This window comes from Aethalodelphis obliquidens, unplaced genomic scaffold, assembly GCF_003676395.1.
Source record: "Aethalodelphis obliquidens isolate GAN/ISIS:26980383/991018 unplaced genomic scaffold, ASM367639v1 scaffold18, whole genome shotgun sequence".
In the NCBI taxonomy this organism is placed as follows: Eukaryota; Metazoa; Chordata; class Mammalia; order Artiodactyla; family Delphinidae; genus Aethalodelphis; species Aethalodelphis obliquidens.
The window spans coordinates 10395242-10415880 of NW_020837962.1; the positions used below are offsets into that span (position 1 = coordinate 10395242).

At 41.9% G+C, this 20639-nt stretch overlaps 1 protein-coding gene across 7 annotated transcripts in view; it reads left to right on the top strand.

Moving 5' to 3' along the window:
- The window catches only part of CREBBP (CREB binding lysine acetyltransferase), a 150189-nt gene that overhangs the window by 33373 nt on the left and 96177 nt on the right, over positions 1 to 20639 (top strand). For all 7 annotated transcript variants that reach the window (XM_027117557.1, XM_027117555.1, XM_027117556.1 and 4 more), the window contains exon 2: positions 9584 to 10296. In XM_027117557.1, the coding sequence (XP_026973358.1) occupies positions 9584 to 10296 (713 nt within the window). The remainder of the gene's footprint in view (positions 1 to 9583; positions 10297 to 20639) is intronic.

The window sequence follows — 20639 nt, forward strand, 5'->3', positions numbered from 1 at the left end:
CCAAGGGGCCCCGGCCCGCGCGCCCAGACATCGGGAGCGTGGCCCCAAAAAAGGGAAAAGCCAAAAAAGGTCTTGGCCCCAAAAAAAAAAAAAAAAAAAAAAAAAAAAAAAAAAAAAGATATATACTAATGTGTCCATAGGGTATTTTCAGAAGGAAATCCCTGAAAATTGTTTTCCTTGGGAGTGGGGGGCTGGGGGCTCTCCACTTTCACTTTATAGTCTTCCAAATGCTTTTTTAAAAAACATAAATATATTATTTTTAAAACAAAAAACTGGGCTTCCCTGACGGCACAGCGGTTGAGAGTCTGCCTGCCAATGCAGGGGACGTGGATTCGAGCCCTGGTCCGGGAGGATCCCACATGCCGTGGAGCAACTGGGCCTGTGTGCCACAACTGCTGAGTCCACGTGCCACAACTAGTGAGCCTGCGCACCACAACTGCTGAGGCCCGCGTGCCTGGAGCCCGTGCTCCGCAACAAGAGAGGCCAGCGCAGTGAGGGGCCCACACTCCACAATGAAGAGTGTCCCCCGCTTGCCACAACTAGGGAAGGCCTGAGTGCAGCAATGAAGACCCAATGCAGCCAAAAATAAATTAAGTAAATAAATTTATAAATAAATAATAAATTTAAAAATTAAAAGAAAAACTAGTTTAAAAGTAAATCAGATCCAAAGCAAAACATCTTTACTATTTGTGGTTAGAGGAATCTGTTAAATGGTGAGAACTGGAGTTTTGGTTAATTCCTATTGCAAAACCTTTAGACCTCTATCAAGAATGATTTGAACAAAGTGTAAATTAACTTAGAGGTGTCGTCCAAAGATGGGAAAATATGATTGTGTGTTAGTGTGGTGTCCAATCATCACTTCCTTTGTCACAAGCTCTGATTTTTAACAATCTTTTTTTTTTGGAAACATCTTTATTGGAGTATAATTGCTTTACAATGTTGTGTTAGTTTCTGCTGTATAACAAAGTGAATCAGCTATATGTATACATATATCACCTTATCCCCTCCCACTTGCACCTCCCTCACCTCCTCGCTATCCCGCGCCTCTAGGTAGTCACAGAGCACCAAGCTGATCTTTTTTCTAGTGCTGAATAATATTCCATTGTCTGGATGTTGGTGTACTTTCTGGACTTCATGCATTCATTTTCTGTTGTGGGCTTTCTGATAGCCCACACACTTCCATATGTTGTACACTGACACCTCTGTGTCCAGAAGAAGGTCTTTCCCCTTCTTCCTGACTTGGTGTTGCTGCCTGCCAGCTACAGCTCCCAGCATTTGGGCCAGGGGACCTGGTCTCTGGCTGTCTGCTTTCCTGTACTTACATTGTGGCCAGGTAGTCTGAGGTGGCCCAGCACCTGGGGTTAGGGTGCAGAGGTTGAATCCTAGCTCAGCCCCCACATTCCTCCTCCTCTAGGACTTTTAATTGGGTTGCAGGGTGGCTAGGCAGCGCCTCCCCTTGGTCCTAGTGCCCTTCTCAGCCATGATGGTGGAGAACAGTGAGCCCCTTTCTACTCCAAACCACCTGGTTGCGTTTCGGGGCTGCTGGGTGGTTTATGGTTGGTTTAGTGGTGGTTGCTGCTGTGACAGTACCTTCTTTCCCACTTTTGTCCCAGGAAGGCTTTTCTCCTCCCTTCAGGGCTGAGGGAGGCAGCGTACAAACCACACTTAGGAAACTTTAAATTGTCCTAGCTGTCTGAGAATGGCATCTCCTGGGAACCTCTAAGTGAGTCAGATGAGGATAGGAGGCTGGCTGCAATTCCAGGACTCTCCTGATTTAGGATCCAGTGTGACAGAGAACTTCCACTCAGGACTGTCTTACAATCCTTTTATTCAAGTTTCAAGTGAGCCTAGTCCGCCATGCACAGAACGAAGGCCTGAGAGCCGGCACTTGCTCCCACTGAGGAAGGCCTGGGAGGAGGTGGGTTGCCCAGCCAACCCCACTTTGACTCTTAAGAAGCAGATAGTGATCTTGAGGAAGGACATATTTTTTTGTTCAGTGTAAAATCATTGTTCAGAATAAAGTAAAACCCCATTCTGTATTAATTTATGTATCTACATAAAAGAAGCCTTAATCACAGAAGGTTTTAGAAAGAATTTGCTTTTAATTGTTTCCTAATAATTGTTGTAAAAAAAATAAAAGATGTGTTTTAGGAACTTGATTAAATGCCTAGATAAAGTTTATTTGTAATGGCATAAATGCCAATAAAACGGTGCCTTTTCTTTTCCTTTAAAAAAAATTTAATTCTTCATTGTTGGAGAGTTGTTCCATTATTTATTTGCATAGTCTCCGAGAATTTTCAAAGCAAAGTAAGCTTTAATTCTAGTAGAATCATCAGATTATTAGGGCTTTACCTTACAGAAAAGATGATTGTTGGCACGAACCCTGTACCAGGCGTAGGGTGCCAGTCCTTGATGTGTGTGTATCGTTCAGTCCTCATAGCAACTTCGGAAGATGGGACAGTGATAGTGATAATAATGACTAATACTTATTGAGCCCTTACTGCATGACAGGCTAAGTGCTGTATACACATTGTGTGATTTAATTCCTTCATCAGTGATCCTAGAGGCAGGTACTATTTTCATTTCCAGTTTAGATCTGAGGAAGCACACATTAGGAGGGAGGAGTGAGTGACAGAGATGGACCTGAATTAAGCTCTGGCAGGGTAATTTTCTCACTACCCCAGACTGTTCTTCCTGTGTTGTCAGTGTCTAATTAGTAATATATTAATAAATGCACTGAAGAGACCTAGAATGGTCTCCAGGTCATCTAAGACTTATAACCCTGTGAAAATGTCTACCATTCTATGGATTCCTCATCTTTAGATGTGAACTTTTTCAGGATGCATTACCCTTTTTGGGTCAAGTTTTTTTGTATACAGTTTTGACTCAGGAATTAAAAATTCTTCTTGTAAAATTTTCCAGGGTTGATAAGTAAAAGTGCTTAGCTTTTGAAAGATTTAAGAGAAGCATTTAGGTAGTCATGGTTATAGTACAAGTAATGCCAAAGAAAATGTAGAGAAATTCTGAAAAAACTTTAAAGAAAGCAGACCTTTTTCACAGGGAATAAGGACTGCAGGTAGAAATAGGGGTGAGTGGGGAAGAGAAGATATCTGTGGGAGGGGAGTTTCATGCTCAGAAGTAGAGAAACATGAACACAAAACAGCATCAAAACTCTTAGGTAGTTTATTTCTAACACTACCATCTCTCGTTCTCCATCATGCCATTTAATCCTTGCATCAACCATAGGATAGAGGGTCATTGATGCTGAGGTGTAGCCAGAGAGTGAAATAGACTTGGCTGGTTTTCTGGAAGATAGAGGCAGCAGGAAAGAGGTGTAAGGAGAAGGATGAGTAGAACAATGTAACATTTCAAGAAAGTTCATTGTTGAATTTTGTTCTTTGTTTCTATTTTAGGAAACTAGTAATAGATGCTAAGATTACTACCTGATATCTTTGGCTAGACAAGTAACTTGTTAAAATTGATATTGTGTATCATCTGTAACTGGCACTCTTCTCTGTAATTCATTCTCTCATTCAGCATGCAGATGTTTGTTGAGGGCCTTCTATATGCTAAGCATTGTATGGCAGGTGCTGGGTAGACAGGATCCCTGCTTTCAAGGTACTTACAGCCTTGTGAGTTGTAACAAGAAGTTGATCATATGATTTTAAGACTCATTCATTATGTCTGTAGAGTGTGGAAAGTTCATACTTCCGGCCAATACCAGGTGTGATAAACTGGTTTGTACACATTTTGGGAGAAAAATCAGTTCTGCCAATACAGAGAATTTGGGGCTCCAAATGCAATTCAAAAGAGAAAATAAGGTATTATGACAGAAAGAGGAGAATTTAGAAAACCTGAGGGAAGATGTGTTTTCTAGATGGTTTGTTTAGCTGTTGCATTTGAAACAAGTCTTTCAAACAAAACTGTTTTCGGATGTTATTGGCTGGACAGATTGAGTCAGTCACTTGCCTGGTATTTGATTTTGTAAAATGAAAAGCTTTTTTCAGCCTGCTTGATAGTAGTTCATTCCTTGTTTAAGGTGAAATGCTGACTTCTGATCGTGATGCATAAGAATGGGTCTTGCAGCATGTCTGTCAGTGTGTGGTGTGACCATCCCCTGGACCAAGGTCTCTGCGTGTGGTCTAGGAGGGAAAGGTCCCTCGTGGTCGCACGTGATGAAGACCTTCCGTTCCTGAGGCGGGCCAAGTTTGGTTGACTTTCTCCTTCGTAAGCTGCTGCTGTGGGCACCCCATCCTCACCTCAATGTGATAGAGACTGGGGAGCTCGTAACTTCTTTTCTCAGGTCAGCTTAATTGAAAGGGGCTCTCGGGCAGGTCTCTGTGAGACCTGGCAGAGACCAGGGGAGGGAAGAGGTTCAGCCCCGCCCCCGCCCCAAGTGCCTTCAAACCAAGAAGAGTCATTTGTGGTTCCTCAGGGAGCTGGTGACTGGAGGGTGACTCCCCCAAATGTGTATGTTCTATCTCAAGTTCCTGGATGCAACCAGCAAGCCCCCGAAAAGAGAGAGTTCCTGCTCCCAGCGGTGGCAGTGTGACAGGCTGTCTGCTGTTCGCTGTGTGACAGAGCTCGTCTTCTGCTAAAGGTGAACCCCTGGAAAGTGGGGTGTCCTCGAATCTCGTTCAGCCTCAGCTTTGCTCTCTCCTTGGTCCGTCCCCCAGTGACTTGGTGGAAAGAAAGGAATTTATCTGGGATTGGAAGTGGTGGCACTCTATCTTGAATTTTAGGAACTTCCGATGATTCAGATTGGTATTACCCAACCTGTGTGTTGGGACACTTTGGTGTGTAGAAAGCACAGCTGTGTTATGTTGCAACAGCCTGGCTTTCCTGCTTCGCTCTCTTTTATCAATGTTTTGTTTTGAACTAGAGAACAGGAGAAAGTAATGGTGAGAAAAGGGTGATGGTGTGGGTATGATGGTGATGGTGATGGTATGGATGTGCCTTCCTCAAGCCCTACACAACCGCTTTGTCTGTTAAAAAAGCTATACGTCATATATGTGGTTGTAGACAGGTTCATACGTGTTTGGACTGCACAGGTGAGGACATAGCAGAATTTGTCAACCCTTTCTGAGCCCAAACAGCTGTGAGATGTGCTTGGACTGAAGCAGGATGAGAAAAAGTAGTTAAGGTGGACAAATTGTGGCAGACCAATAAAAACCAAAACCAAAAGTGAACACAAGCAGACATAATGCCTGCTACAGCCGTAAAAGGTGCATGTGCATTTGGACTAGAACAAGACTAAACCATTAAAGAAAATCAGTCAATTTGAGAATGGCAGCACGCTGGGTGCATTTTTAAAGGTAAGAAAGTTTTTGTGCAGGATAGAATAAAATAACCAGTATCTGTGGCACAGAGCACTCCTTTCCTGCTTTCGTCGTGTAGCCCTGGGGTACCATTGTCCCTGTTTTACAGTTGAGGGAATTAAGGCACGGAGATTAAGCAGTTTGCCCAAAGACACAGGGCTAATTGATTCAGACAGGATTTGAACTCCTGTGTTCCACTTGCAAGTGTTGTTTTTGCATTTCCATTTCCATTTCCAATTCCTACACTGGACTAGAGACCATGTTCTTCTGCATTTACCTGCTCTTGTCCTGGCCTGTCTGCCCTCTCCTAGGAAAAGTGCTTTGGCAGTCTTGGAAGAGAGTCAGTCAGGGGAGCGTCAGCAGGTGGTTCCAAGCTTTACATGTACAATATTAGTAGCCCAGTCCCTTCTTCTGGTTTATAGTGCTTGACACCTAATTTCCTCCCCAGCAGATAGGGAGGAAACGTGATCTCTATCATAACGGCTTCCATTTTCTAGTTTAAATGAGTTTCATTTTCACGTTCATAGATTAAGAAGCATTACATTAAACACACACATACATTGATTTCTTTTTTTTTTAATTAATTTTTGGCTGTGTTGGGTCTTTGTTGCTGCGCATGGGCTTTTCTCTAGTTGTAGTGAGCGGAGACTACTCTTCATTGTGGTGTGCGGGCTTCTCGTTGTGGTGGCTTTTCTTGTTGCAGAGCACAGACTCTAGGCACACGGGCTTCAGTAGTTGTGGCACGTGGGCTCTAGAGTGCAGGCTCAGTAGTTGTGACGCACAGGCTCAGTTGCTCCATGGCATGTGGGATCTTACCAGACCAGGGCTCAAACGCGCGTCCTCTGCATTGGCAGGTGGATTCTTAACCGCTGCGCCACCAGGGAGGTCACTGATTTCTTTTTTTTTATGAGATTACTGAGTAAAAATGTGTGTACATGTGGACAGAACCTAGAAGGCAACAAACAGAAATGTTAGTTATGTTGGAGTGTTGTTTTCATTTGTTCTTACCTTATTTCATGTGGTCTTTGTGTCTGGAGACCTTAGGGAATCTCCAGGTTCAGGACAGTACAATAGCATAAAAGCTGTGGAATGGAACCCACAAAGCCACCTGGAAACACAGGAGCTGGGTTGTTGCTAGCAGCACGCCCTGGTCAGTGGTTCTCTCAGAGGTGTCTGCTGTATCCAGGAGTCGAGTCCTGTTGTCTCTTCATAGTTGAGTGTCCTGTAATCGTGAGGAAGCAACCCCAAATTGAGGGGCATTCTACAAAACAACTGACCTACCCTCCTCAGAAATCTCAGAGTTACGAAAGACAAAGTGTGAGGAACCTTTCTAGAGTAAAGGAGAAGACCAAGACATGACAGCTAAGTGCGCTGGGATCCAGAATCAGATTTTGGATCAGGAAAAATAAGTGTGATAAAGGGCGTTTTGGAAAACAACTGGCCAGATCTGAGTAAGGGCAATCAGTATATTAAGTGTTGTATCAAGGTTAAATATCCTGAATTTTATAAATGTACTGTGCTGTGTAAAGGGTGTTCTTAGGAGGCACAAAATAAAGTACTTGGGAGGAAGGGCTCATGGTGTCTGCAGCTACTCTCACAGGTTCTACAAAACAGAGTATGTGTATATCCACTTGCAAGGAGTATCTAGTCCCTTACAGTCAGGCAGGAAGAAATGAGTATGTGTTCGAGGTGGTTTATGAGGCATGTAGGTACAGAGAACTCAGGAGGCTGAAAAGGAACTGGTCAGTTCTGCAGGGGCAGCCTACAGAAAGTCTTCATAGTCACTGTTTAATCTGAGGGAGGGCTGGACGTGGGGTTTTCTAGACTGAGAGAGAGTGCACCCAGAAGAAAGGTTGCTAATACATGTGCTGGCTCACGGTATTGTGGCTGGAAGGTAGGAGGTGCCTGGGAAAGAAGGGCTGGAAAGTGGGCAGGGGCCACCTACTGATGTGCTGTGTGAAGGAGTTTGAACTTCACAGAAGTGATGGAGATAAGATGCCTTCAGCTGCAAGTTACCTTTAAACTCCAACTAGAATGGCTTAAATGATAGGAAATGTATTTTCTCTCATTACGAGAAGTCTGAAGATGAAGAGGCTTCCAGAGTTGGATAATTTAGCCTAGAGATGGCTTCATGAACCCAGGTGCTTGTATTTTTTCTGCAGCCCTCCTTAGTGTTTGTTTTTGTTTTTGTTTGCGGTACGCGGGCCTCTCACTGTTGTGGCCTCTCCCGTTGCGGAGCACAGGCTCCGGACGCGCAGGCTCAGTGGCCATGGCTCATGGGCCCAGCCGCTCCGCGGCATGTGGGATCTTCCCAGACCGGGGCACTAACCCGTGTCCCCTGCATCGGCAGGCGGACTCTCAACCACTGCGCCACCAGGGAAGCCCCATCCTTAGTGTTTGAACAGTGTCTCCTCTCCTGGTTGAAGAGGGTTGCCACAGTCGCATGATGAAATCCAGTGAGGAAAAGAGAGATCTTTTTCTGAGCATCCCTTACCAGTAGGAAGGAAAACCTTTTCCAGAACTGTCTTGGCTGACTTGCCTTCAGTTCCCTTAGCTGGGATTGTGTCACCTGGAAGGGGAAGGTGATTGTGGCGGTTCTTGCTCCTTGCCTGAGAAGGTGTTGCCCTTCCTAAAAGGAACATCCCGGCCAGCCAGCCGAGGAGGTTGTTGGGGGAAGCAGTCAGAAGGGTTTGCGCCATGGAGAAAAAGATTTTCAGTTTTCTAAAAGTGGGTGGTGGGAGGGGGAGTGGCTTTTAAAATTTTTTTTAAAAGCCACATGGGCACATCACCCCACCATTTTACCATTACGACTCTATTTTTGGCATATTACTTTCCAGCTACTGCCTACACGCACGTACTTTAGTTCTAATCTTACTCTGTGTGCTATTTTGTGTACAATTTCCATTTGCATGTTTTTACATAACATACATTTTCCTGTATTTGTACAGTCTTCATAATTATTTTAATAGATGTATAGTGGTTTATAGTATTATACAGCAATTTATCAAACCTCTGTTATTGGATAACAGTAATAATAATAGCTAATACTTTCTGAACACTTAGCATCCACAGGCACTGTTTAAGTGCTTTACATTTATTAATTCATTTAGTCCTCACAACAGCCCTATGAGGTGTAGTAGCCATTATCACTCCCAGTTTCTAGATAGGGAAACTGAGGCACAGAAACTCTAACTTAACCAAGGTCACACAGCTAGTAAGTGGGGAGCAAGAAGCAGAGCTGGCATTCAAATGGTGGCAGTATGGGTCTAGAGTTGTAATAACCACTAAGTTAAACTACCTCTGGGTATTGTTTGCATTTGTTTTAATGTTACAGGTAATTCTATGATGAATGTACTTGTACATATCTTGTCGTTTATACTTGCATGTATAGCCAGGTTGTTGTGGGTTGGACAGTGCCTGGTCAGTGAGGAACTAGAGATGACATATATAGGCCACATTAGAGAAGTGTTACTTTGAGAGGGACTGGAAAAAAGGAGTTGCTTTCATTTTCATGCTTGATTACTAGGAAGGATAGTCTATTTTGTTTACTGTTTCTTATCTTCCTTTGTGATATTTACCTGCTATATCCGTTGTGCATTTATTCTTGGGATTCAGTGTGTTTAGAATCTTTCTGTAAAATTGACCCTTAACCCTTTCTGTATAATTCAAGTATTTTTTAAGCTCCTATTTTCTTTTACTTTCAATTATTTTTAGTTTCTATATATGTCTTTATTTTCATTTCCTGTAGCTTCAGCACTCTGAGAAATCTCATTTTCTGTTAAGGTTGGGGTTTTTTGATAATTTACCTTTTAAATATGTAATCACTTAAGGCTAGACTTTAATTTCCTCAAATTACTATTCGTCTTACCTGATGCCCAATTACTATTTTACACACATACGTTCTTATAAAGCATTTTAACATCATAATTCAGTGAACTAATTAAATTTCCATTGTTTTCCTTTAATTTGTATATCTGCATTTACCATATACTGCACTATTATTGTTTTAGAATATATGATAAAATCTATCATTTTAGATAGCCTTCCTCTTATCTCTGTTTAACTTTCCCTTCTTCAGAATTTGAAAAATATTCTTCCTGTTTTATTTTCCCAAATGAACTTTCAGATCATTTTGATGTTACTGTTAAGACGTGCTAGTGTTCCATGTTAAACGCCCCTTTAGGTTAAGATCATAGTAACATATGACAGTTGGAGAGCTCTTATGGTTGCTTAGTTTCTCATTTCCGTTTCTGTTTAATTTCTAGATTTTGGATCATTGTTTGACTTGGAAAATGATCTTCCCGATGAGCTGATCCCCAATGGAGGAGAATTAGGCCTTTTAAACAGTGGGAACCTTGTTCCAGATGCTGCTTCCAAACATAAACAACTGTCAGAGCTTCTGCGAGGAGGCAGCAGCTCTAGTATCAACCCAGGAATAGGAAATGTGAGCTCCAGCAGCCCCGTGCAACAAGGCCTTGGAGGCCAGGCCCAGGGGCAGCCGAACAGTGCAAACATGGCCAGTCTGGGTGCCATGGGCAAGAGCCCTCTGAACCAGGGAGATTCTTCAGCCCCCAGCCTTCCCAAACAGGCAGCCAGCACCTCTGGGCCCACTCCCCCTGCTTCCCAAGCACTGAATCCTCAAGCACAAAAGCAAGTGGGGCTGGTGACCAGCAGCCCTGCCACGTCACAGACAGGACCTGGTATCTGCATGAATGCTAATTTTAACCAGACCCACCCAGGCCTCCTCAATAGTAACTCTGGCCATAGTTTAATGAACCCGGCCCAGCAAGGGCAGGCGCAAGTCATGAATGGATCTCTTGGGGCTGCTGGCAGAGGAAGGGGAGCTGGAATGCCATACGCTACTCCGGCCATGCAGGGGGCCGCGAGCAGCGTGCTGGCTGAGACGTTAACTCAAGTTTCACCGCAAATGGCCGGTCATGCAGGACTGAACACAGCGCAAGCCGGAGGCATGAGCAAGGTAAGTGAGCTTCAGTGCTTTGAATTCTTCCTATTAACCAGGGTCACATTCCTGTCCTCCTTTAGGCTTTCCTCCTGCCCCTCCCACATGGAAGAGACAGATTTGGTATTTAGTGCCCTTCTTTCCAGGATACAGATCTCTGCCCCATGCCTTTAAAGTGGGAATTGTTGAAGAAGCCAGCGATAGGCTAGCTTGCATGTCAGACAGTTGAAACTTAGGGAATGAGTTTGGACTGATAACCAGTTTTCAGCCTCTGAGGAGAATGTGTGGAAATAGAACCACATGGTTGAAAGAGGCAGCTTCTGCTGGGAATCAGCTTTTTGTTGCAGCAGTGAATCCGGTAAAGGCTCTTTACCTTCACTTCACGCAGCCGAACAAGTCGTTACTCTTCATGCCCTTCCCTTTTTACAACCAACTGGTGAAGTGTCTTTTGTCACAGTCTCCGTTTTACCAACAAAGAAGCTAGGTTCCAAGCTGGTCAGCTACCTGCCGTGGTTAACAGGGAAGAGATAACATGGCAGAGCCAGGGGGCAGCATGGGGCCTCGGGTCCCAGAGGAAACTCAGGTTTTCAAAGTGGGGTCCCCAAACCAGCAGCATCAGCATCACCTGGGAGCTTGTTAGAAGTGCAAAGCTACCGACTCCAGATGGTGTGACGCCTGTGCGGGGTTGAGAGCTCTGCTCCAGGGAAAGGCCTTGCAACTGGTGTGTAGCGTAGGAACTGAATGTGGAGAAAGGGAAGGCAGATGCCAGGGTAGATAGGAGACCACTGGGAAAGCGAGAGCTGACAAGGGAAAGAGGGCGGGCTGATCCCACTGGAGCGCCAAACACCGAGATGCACTGAGAAAAGTCTTCTCAGCTACAGCCACCAGTGCACCTGTTTCAGGCAGTATTTGGTACAGCAGATTCCAGAACAGTAAAACAGTTTGGGCTGTTCTTTGGATTTGATTAGTCCCAAATAAGGGAAAGGGAGAGATCACAGTAGAGCACAGTTTCCCCACAAGGTTGATGCGAGCATTAGGTGACAGCTGTGAACCCTGTGACTGGCTTAGGTAAGGAGGAATTTTTTTTCACTTAAGTAAAGGTGAAGTAATTCCAAACGTTAAAATTGCATTTATCTCTTTTGAAATGTTATTAAGGGGGAATATGAACTTAATTTTTAGTTGTCCCTGGCATTTGAAGAGGGGTCTGTGTGTGAATGTGCCTTTCGGAGTTGGGTTGAGAAAAGATTTCTGTGGGCTTAGGGTTCATGGATAGATTGATGTTTGTTCCTTCCTAATTGACTCATCACTCTTGTCCACGCTGCCCAGTTACGAAAAACTATTTTGGAGAATTTAAGTCACGTGCAAAAGTAGACATAGGACTCTTAAGTAATCTTAAAAATTATTGAGGGAAAAAAAAAAATTATTGAGGGGCCCAAGTGGATAAAACGTGGATATATCTGTCCATATTAGCCACATTAGATACTAAAACAGAATTTTAAAACACAAGCACACATTCCATTAGCCGTTAAGTATAGTGATATCACATGTCACAGAGCCTCTGGAAAACTCCTCTGTGTTCTTGTAAGGGAATGAGAGCAAAAAAGGCAAATAATGTCTTAGTATTATATGAAAATAGTTTTGACCCCTGGAAGGAACTGAGTCCCTCCACCACACTTGGAGAGCCATTGATAGAATGTATATGTATATTCCTAGAAGTTAGACTTGGCATACCTGAGCACAGTGCCACTCTCACATGTAAATAAATGATTTCCTCATGTCATCAATGTCCACTGAATGTTCAAATTTCCAATGGTTGCGTATGTCATGATTTGTTATTACAGACTTTTTCCCCCCAGCTCTGAATAACCTATATTTTATTCAGTTGATATGGCTCTTAAGAATTTATTAATCTCTAGGAGTCTTACAACGTATCTGTAGGAGAATCTAGTTGTTTTGCTCGTTTATTTTTTTGTTCTGGGGGTTTCCTATAGTCTGGGCTTTGCTGATAATGTCTCCTTCACTCCATGTTCCTCTGCCAACTTTTTCATTCCTTTGTACAGAGTGATCTTTCTTTCAAATGACACTTAGCTAGTGTTCACTATGTGGAAAGTGAGCCACGTTAGTGCTTTGCGGGCAGCCATCTCTGTCCCCTGTAGGTACCCTAAAGAGGCTGATGGCGAAGGAGGAGTGGGAACTGGCATTTTTGAAAGATTGTCATGGCCTTTGGTTGGGACAAAAGAACTAACAGTGGTGGACAGATAGTAGGTGTAAGAGACAAGTTCATTTTAAGCGGAATAAGATTTTAAAATGCACTCGGGAAAAGAAACATTTTTACAAAGGTAATTTTGTTTTAAAAATTATTGTTACAAAGGAAATGCAGATTTCCTATAAAATAATTTAAATAGTAAAAAAAGAGCAGCCCCTCTCTCCTTACAGATAACCACTTCTGTCTATGCAGATGTATTAACACAGATTCTTTTTTAGTATGAAATGGAACCAAACTATTGGGTTGGCCAAAAAGTTCCTTCAGTGTTAAAGTAAAAATAAAAGGCACGTTTTTCATTTTCACCAAGAACTTTATTGAACAACGTATTCACCGTTTTGTGCCATTTCTGCCATTTCTGCCATTTTTCAGGGAACTTCATAATTCCATCTTCAAAAACTTTTTTTTGAGCAAAGAACTGTTCCAGGTGCCTTTTACAGTCTTCCAGGGAATTGAAATTTTTTCCGTTAAGAGAACTTTGTAAAGACCGAAATAAATGGAAATCCAAAGGTGCAATGTCTGGTGAATACAGCAGATGAATCAGAACTTCCCAGCAAGCTGTAATAGTTTTTGCCTGGTCATCAAAGAAACATGTGGTCTTGTGGTATCTCGATGGAAGATTATGCGTTTTCTGTTGACTAATTCTGGACACTTTTTGTCGAGTGCTGCTTTCAGTTGGTCTAATTGGGAGCAGCACTTGTTGGAATTAATCGTTTTGTTTTCCAGAGGAGCTCATAATAGAGGACTCCCAATCCCAAGGGAGATATACCCAACATCACCTTCTTTGGACGAAGACCAGTCTTTGGTGTGGTTGGTGGTGGTTCATTTCGCTTGCCCCATGATCTCTTCCGTTCTATATCATTGTACAGTATCCACTTTTCATTGCCCGCCACAATTTGTTCTAAAAACGAAACGTTTTTGTTATGTCTCAGTAGAGAATCACATGCAGAAATATGATCAAGAAGGTTTTTTTTGCTTAACTTATGCGGAACCCAAACATCAAAGCGATTAACGTAACCAAGCTGGTGCAAATGATTTGCAGCACTTGATTTGGATATTTTGAGTGTGTCAGCTATCTCCCGTGTGGTATATAACGTTGATTGTTCTCAGTCTCGATTTGATCGCTATCAACTTCAGCTGGTCTACCCAACTCTGGAGCATCATCCAGTTAGAAATCTCCAGCATGAAACTTTGCAAACCACGTTTGACACATTCTATCAAGTCACAGCACCTTCTCCATACAATGCACAAATCTTTTTTTGCGTTTCAGTTGCGCTTTTACCTTTCTTGAAATAATAAAGCATAATATGCCAAAAATTTTGCTTTTTTCCTTTCATCCTCAGTATTAAAATGGCTACACAAAAATTCACCAATTTTAATGTTTTTTTTTTTTAAATGCACGCTGACATGACAGCTTTTACAATACAATCTAACAAAATTGTTTCAAATGAAGTTAAAGACAATTAAGCACTACTAGAGCCATCTTACAGGGAAAAAAAGGAAAAAACTGAACAAACCTTTTGGCCAACCCAGTACATAAGCACCTTGCTGTTTTACATAACTATATACCCTGGATGCCTTTCCATGCTGTGTGTGCAGATTTTTCCTTTTTTTCTACTGATAGCAAGGTATTGCATTTTGTGATGCACCATAATTTATGTACTCCTCTGATGATGAACATTTGGATTGTTTCTGACTTTTCATTAGTACAAACAGTGCTGCAGTGAATATATCCTTGTGTAGGCATATCCACATGCATCATGGGATAAATTCTGAAAAGTGACGTTACTGGGTCAAAGGCTTTGTTAAACGTTTTGTTTTTAGAAGAAATCATGCACATGGTTTAACAGCTAACAGCCAAATTTTTAAAAAATAGCACTAAGGATAAGAACTGAAAAGGTAGTCTCCCTTAATTTTTGACCCTTCGTTCTCCCAAATTCTCTCACCAAAGGCAACTACTGTTTCTTATCTATCCTGCCAGAGGTGGTCTGTATATATAGAGGTATAGAAAGGGTGTGTGTGTGTGTGCGCATGCGTGTGTGTGTGTAGCTATCTCTTCTAAACATGAAGAGTAGTATGGTATAACATCTGTCTCTCTCTCTGTCTCCCCCCCAACCCCCACCATGTATAAATGTAGACATACACCTCCTTTCCACCCCTGAACAACATAAGCTGGAAGTTGTTCCATGTTAGATAGAGCTCTCAGTCCTTCTTACTAGCTATGGTACGGTAGTAGTCCCTGATTTGGCTATATCTTTTTTTTTTCTTTCTAATAAATGTATTTATTTATTTATTTTTGGCTGCATTGGGTCTTCGTTGCCGCGCATGGGCTTCCTCTAGTTGCGGCGAGCAGGGGCTGCTCTTCATTGCAGTGCACGGGCTTCTCATTGCGGTGGCTTCTCTTGTTGCAGAGCACGGGCTCTAGGCGCGCGGGCTGAGTAGTTGTGGCTCGCAGGCTCTAGAGCTCAGGCTCAGTAGTTGTGCACAGCTTGCTTAGTTGCTCCGTGGCATGTGGGATCTTCCCGGACCAGGGCTCAAACCTGTGTCCTTGCATTGGCAGGTGGATTCTTAACCACTGCACCACCAGGGAAGTCCCTGATTTGGCTATATCTTAATTTATAGGACTAGTGCCCCAGTATCTGTACATTTAGATTGTTTCCAGTGTTTTGCTGCTATCACAATTTTTTTTTTTTTTTTTTTTGCTATCACAATTTTTGACTTGTATATATATCTTTGTACAGCTGAGTGTAACAGCTGGATGAATTCTTGGGGGTGAAGTTTCTGGATTAAAGGATATTGACATTTTTAATAAGCATAGATATTGCCAGATCCTCTCCAAAAACATTATGCAAATTACACCCTCACCAAAGTGAATAAGTCCCTGTGCCCCAAATTCTCACCAACACTGATACTATTCTTTTACTGATTTGCCATTCTCTTAGGCAGATTGTCTCTTAGGCAGAATGTCTTTTCATAAATTCATGGGCATTTGTATTTTGCTGTTGCTTGTATTCTCTGTCAACTTTTCTGTTGCATGGTTTCCCATTTATTCTTGTTGGTTTGTATTCTTTATATTCTTTGTATATTAAAAGCTAAAGTCTAAAGACAAAAAAAATAGAAACAAAGCATAAAGCAGGATGGGAGAAGCAAAATCAAGCATAATAATTTAAAAATATGAAATGGTTCAATTTTTTGACTGAAAATATTATAATTAAAAAAAACAGCTAAAGTCTTTTAATGAGTGAAAGTTTCTCCCCCTTTTTTATTTGCTAAAGTCTGTTTTACCAGGAGAATGGCCACATAAGTTTACAATATGATAGTTCTGAGGTTTTTGTGTGTGTGTGTGTGTGTGTGTGGTACGCGGGCCTCTCACTGTTGTGGCCTCTCCCCTTGCGGAGCACAAGCTCCGGACACGCAGGCTTAGCGGCCATGGCTCACGGGCCCAGCCGCTCCGCGGCATGTGGGATCTTCCCAGACCGGGGCACAAACCCGTGTCCCCTGCATCGGTAGGCAGACTCTCAACCACTGCGCCACCAGGGAAGCCCTGTGTAATGAATTTTAACATATGATGGAGCCAGTTGCCTTTCACTCCTTTTCAAGAATCCAGTATTTTCTTTGCTGTCCTTATAAGATACTCTTCTAGATGTATGGTTCTCAACCCTGTCTGTGCATCAAAATTACCTGGTTTTTTTTTTTTTTAATGTGGTGCCTCATCCCTACTGCAGACCAATTAAGTTAGAATCTCTGGGGCATGGCATGAGCATTGATATAGTTTATAGTTCCTCAGATGATTTTCATGGCAGCCGGGGTTGAGAACCTCTGTTTCAGATAAACTTTAGGACTGTTTTTCAGATTCCTAAAAATCAAACAAAAGTCTTGGGATTTGATTGGGATTATATTGCATTTTATAAACCATTTAAGGGGGATTTTGACATTCTAACAGTTTTGTGGCTTTCCAAGTTGTCTTATCCTGTACATACAAGGTTTGTCTTTTCATGGAGTCTTATGTTGCTCAGAGGCATACTATAGTTTTCTTTATATAGGTAATACACCCTTTTTATTAAGTTTGTTTCTGGATGTATTAATGGGTTTATCATTGCTATTAGAGATGAGTTATTCTATTTCATTACCTAATTGACTATTGTTTTAATATAGGAAAGATGTTGATATATACATGTCAGTTTGGTAATCTGGCCACTTAATGGAGTTCTCTTGTTTATTCTAATACTTCTTCAGTTGATTCTCTTGGGTTTTCCTAGTAGGCAGTCATCTTTTGCATTACTGATACTTTTGTCTTATTGGCAATATTTCTACCAGTGTTTATGCTCTTGGGAATCCCTGTCTTGTATCTGACTTAAATAGAGATGTATGTAGTGTTTTATTATTAAGTATAATGTGAGCTTTGGTTTTCAGTCTTTTAAAATTGGGGTGTAATCTATTACTCATTTATTGGATGCTGGATTTTGTCAATTCCCTTTTGACATCTGTAGTGGTTACCCTGTGATTTTTTTTTCTCCTTTGTTTTATTTATGTGACAAATTATCTCAGTAGGTTTCCTACTATCCAACTGAACCATCTCTGTAATTGTGAAATTGAAAGTTAACGTTTTGCTGAATTTTATTGGCTAGCATTCATTTAGAATTTTTGGTTCTCACTAATCAACAGTGAGATTGATCTGTAGTTCTGTAGTTCTTTTTTGTGTTTTGTCAGGATTTGATATCAGGGTTGTGTTAATTTGGTCGGAAAGAGTTTGGAAGCTGGTCACATCTGTTCTCTGGAACAGTTTCGAATTTGAATGATCTGTTCCTTGAAGAATTGAGAAACCATCTGTACAACTGTATGGGCTTGAAGCTTTTTTCCTCGAGGGTGACTTAAGATCTTTGACAATACTCCATTAGACTATTGGTCTCTTAAGTCAATATATTTTTCTTTTAGAAAAGTCTAAATATATTTTTATTCTGAAGAAAAACTCAAAATGTTTAACTTCTACTCTCATTAAAAAATATAAAGTGGGTACTATTCCCATGTTACAGATTAGAAATGGAGGCACACAGAATGGAGAGGAGAAATTATTTCATTAAAAAAAATATATCATGCCATGTTAACATTATTGCCATGTTGTTGAAATGGCTTATGTTTCCTATTTTAAATGTTTTCTTTAAGAGACACAAAATTAGGAATGAGAAAGTAGAAATAATCAAAAACATCAGGAAAGTCCAAAATTGTAAGAATTTTTATATAACTCTTAATTAATTGTAAAGCCTGGATAAAAAGAATTTTTATTAAAATATAGATTGTAAAACTGATCCAAGAACAGGCTGCACGGGTTAGTGATTTAAGAGACCCTTAGCCAGACTTTATGGGATCCGATCCTGGCTGTGCTGTGTGATCGTGGAAAGTTACTCAGCTTCCCTCTATTCCCTTCATTCTGTGTGCCTCCGTTTCAGCAGTAGGAAACCTCATATGTTATCTTTTCAGTAGCATGCTCTTGTTTTCTACAGAAAATAACCCAAACACTTGTCTTTTAGGAGGAAAGCAAAAAAGATATTTAAAGATAAATTTAAGGGGACTTCCCTGGTGGTCCAGTGGTAAAGAATCCGCCTTACAATGCAGGGGACTCGAGTTCAGCCCCTGGTCAGAGAACTAAGATCCCACATGCCGCGGGGTAACTAAGCCCACGTGCCACAACCACTGAACTCGTGCGCCTCAACTGGAGCCCGCGTGCCACAACTAGAGAAGAGAAAACCTGCATACCACGACTAGAGAGGAGCCGCACACCACAGTGAAAGATCCCGCATGCCTCAGTGAAGATCCCACGTGCCACAACTAAGACCCAGTGCAGCCAAAAAGAAATTAAATAAATAAATAAATAAATCTCTTAAAAAAAATAAAGATAAATTTAAGTGGGAATTGGAAGCCATACACTCAAGTTCTTCTCCTGGCTAGAGGTATTGAGAGTTATTGCTCTGCACAGAGAAGGTGGCAGAGGGAAGCCAGACACTGGTTGAAAGAGGAAGGTATTTTGATGTATCTGGGCAAGGGGTCCAGACTCTTTATAGTTTTGAGGTTGATAAATGCTTTTACAGCCTTAGAAATCCTTTCAGTCCTTTCTTATAAGTAATGTATTGGAAATAAGGGACCAAAATAGTTTGTGTGGTAAGCCTTCTTCACAGGGGGTTAGATTAGGGCTTATTTTTTTATAAGGTTTTTGGAATATTGTTCTTTTTTTATTTTTTTGTTCTTACTTTTTTTTTTTTGCGGTACGCGGGCCTCTCACTGTTGTGGCCTCTCCCGTTGCGGAGCACAGGCTCCGGACGCGCAGGCTCAGCGGCCATGGCTCACAGGCCCAGCTGCTCCGTGGCATGTGGGATCTTCCCAGACCGGGGCATGAACCCGTGTCCCATGCATCGGCAGGCGGACTCTCAACCACTGCGCCACCAGGGAAGCCCTGTTCTTTTTTTAGAAAGTGGTCAGAAAATGGGGAGCTAGCTTTCCGTAGAGCTCTCCCTGAGGAGTGAAGGGTGGTTTTTTTTTTTTTTTTTTTTTTAAATAAATTTTTTTTTTTTTTTTTTTTATTTATGGCTGTGTTGGGTCTTCGTTGCTGTGCGTGGGCTTTTTCTAGTTGCAGCGAGCAGGGACTACTCTTTGTTGTGGTGTGTGGGCTTCATATTGCGGTGGCTTCTCTTGTTGCGGAGCACGGGCTCTAGGTACGCGGGCTTCAGTAGTTGTGGCACGAGGGCTCAGTAGTTGTGGCACATGGGCTTAGTTGCTCCACGGCATGTGGCATCTTCCCAGCCCAGGGCTCGAACCCATGTCTCCTGCATTGGCAGGCGGATTCTTAACCACTGCACCACCAGGGAAGTTCTGGGGTGAAGGTTTTGATTTTTAGATCCAGACCCCCCTGGATCCAGTCAACCAATATTTTGGTCAGATAAGATAAAGTGGTCGTTCTCAGACTTGGTGTCCAGCACAGGCACTGCAGGCTTGTTAACCCAGAGTGCTGGGCCTCCCCAGAGTTCCTGATTCAGTAGGTTTGGGGTGGGGCCTAAGAATCTGCTTTTCTTGCCAGCTCCCAGGTGACGGTGGTTGTGCTGATCAGCGACCACACTCCGAGAATTGGCGTGCCGAAGGGATAGATTAGCGGCATATGGTCAGTAAGAGAGGAGTAGGGCCAAATTGGCTGTTCAGAATAAGTGACTCACCTTCTCTATTTTGGAATGATAATTGGACATTTCTAACATTTAATAGCAAGAGAAATAATACTGTATATTTGTCTGATCCTTTTCTCTTTCTCATGTAATGTCATCTCATCTGATCCTTGAAATAATGCAAAGGAAACAAGGAAGTTTTTTATTAAGTAAATCCTAATTTGGCCTTTTTGAAAAAGATCACAATGGAGGTAAATGGTCAGTTTATAGAATTAAATGGTTGAAAGCTTTGAATTAATACAGTGTGCTGTGTGATAATTATATAGCTCCTGTAGGCACAGGTTTTTGGTAGAAATATTAAGCAGTCTTGTACTGGCTCAATAATTGTATCATGATTTTAATGGAGAATATGTGATTCAGGATTTACTGAACTTCCCATGATAATTATCCATGAATTTATTTTTTAATTTTTTAATTAAATGAGGTTGTATATGTATATTTAATGGCTTTACCCACAGATCGTACTGACCTGCTGCTACTCCTGTCATTGTTGTTGTCATCATCATCATCGTTAGTAGCAGCAGCAGCAGCTTCAGCAGCTCAAACTGCTTTCCCCAGATGCAGTACAGCCAAGTGCTTAAGAGCAGAGGTTGGGATCTGGAGTAAGCTGCCTCAGTTCAAGTTCAGGCTCCACTAAATTATTAGCTGTGGGAAAATAATATAATCACTCTGGGTCTTAGTTGTTTGTCTTTTAAATGAGGATAATAATAGTATCTGCCTTTGAGAATTGTATGGATTAAGAGGGGATAGTAATAATATCTACCTCATAGAATTGTGCTGATTAAATGAGATGGTGTATATATAGTTCTTAACCACAGTGTCTGGGTTTACTGTAAAACTTTGAGAGAAGATTGGTTAGTTAGCTGGCTAGATGCTTTCTTACATAAAGG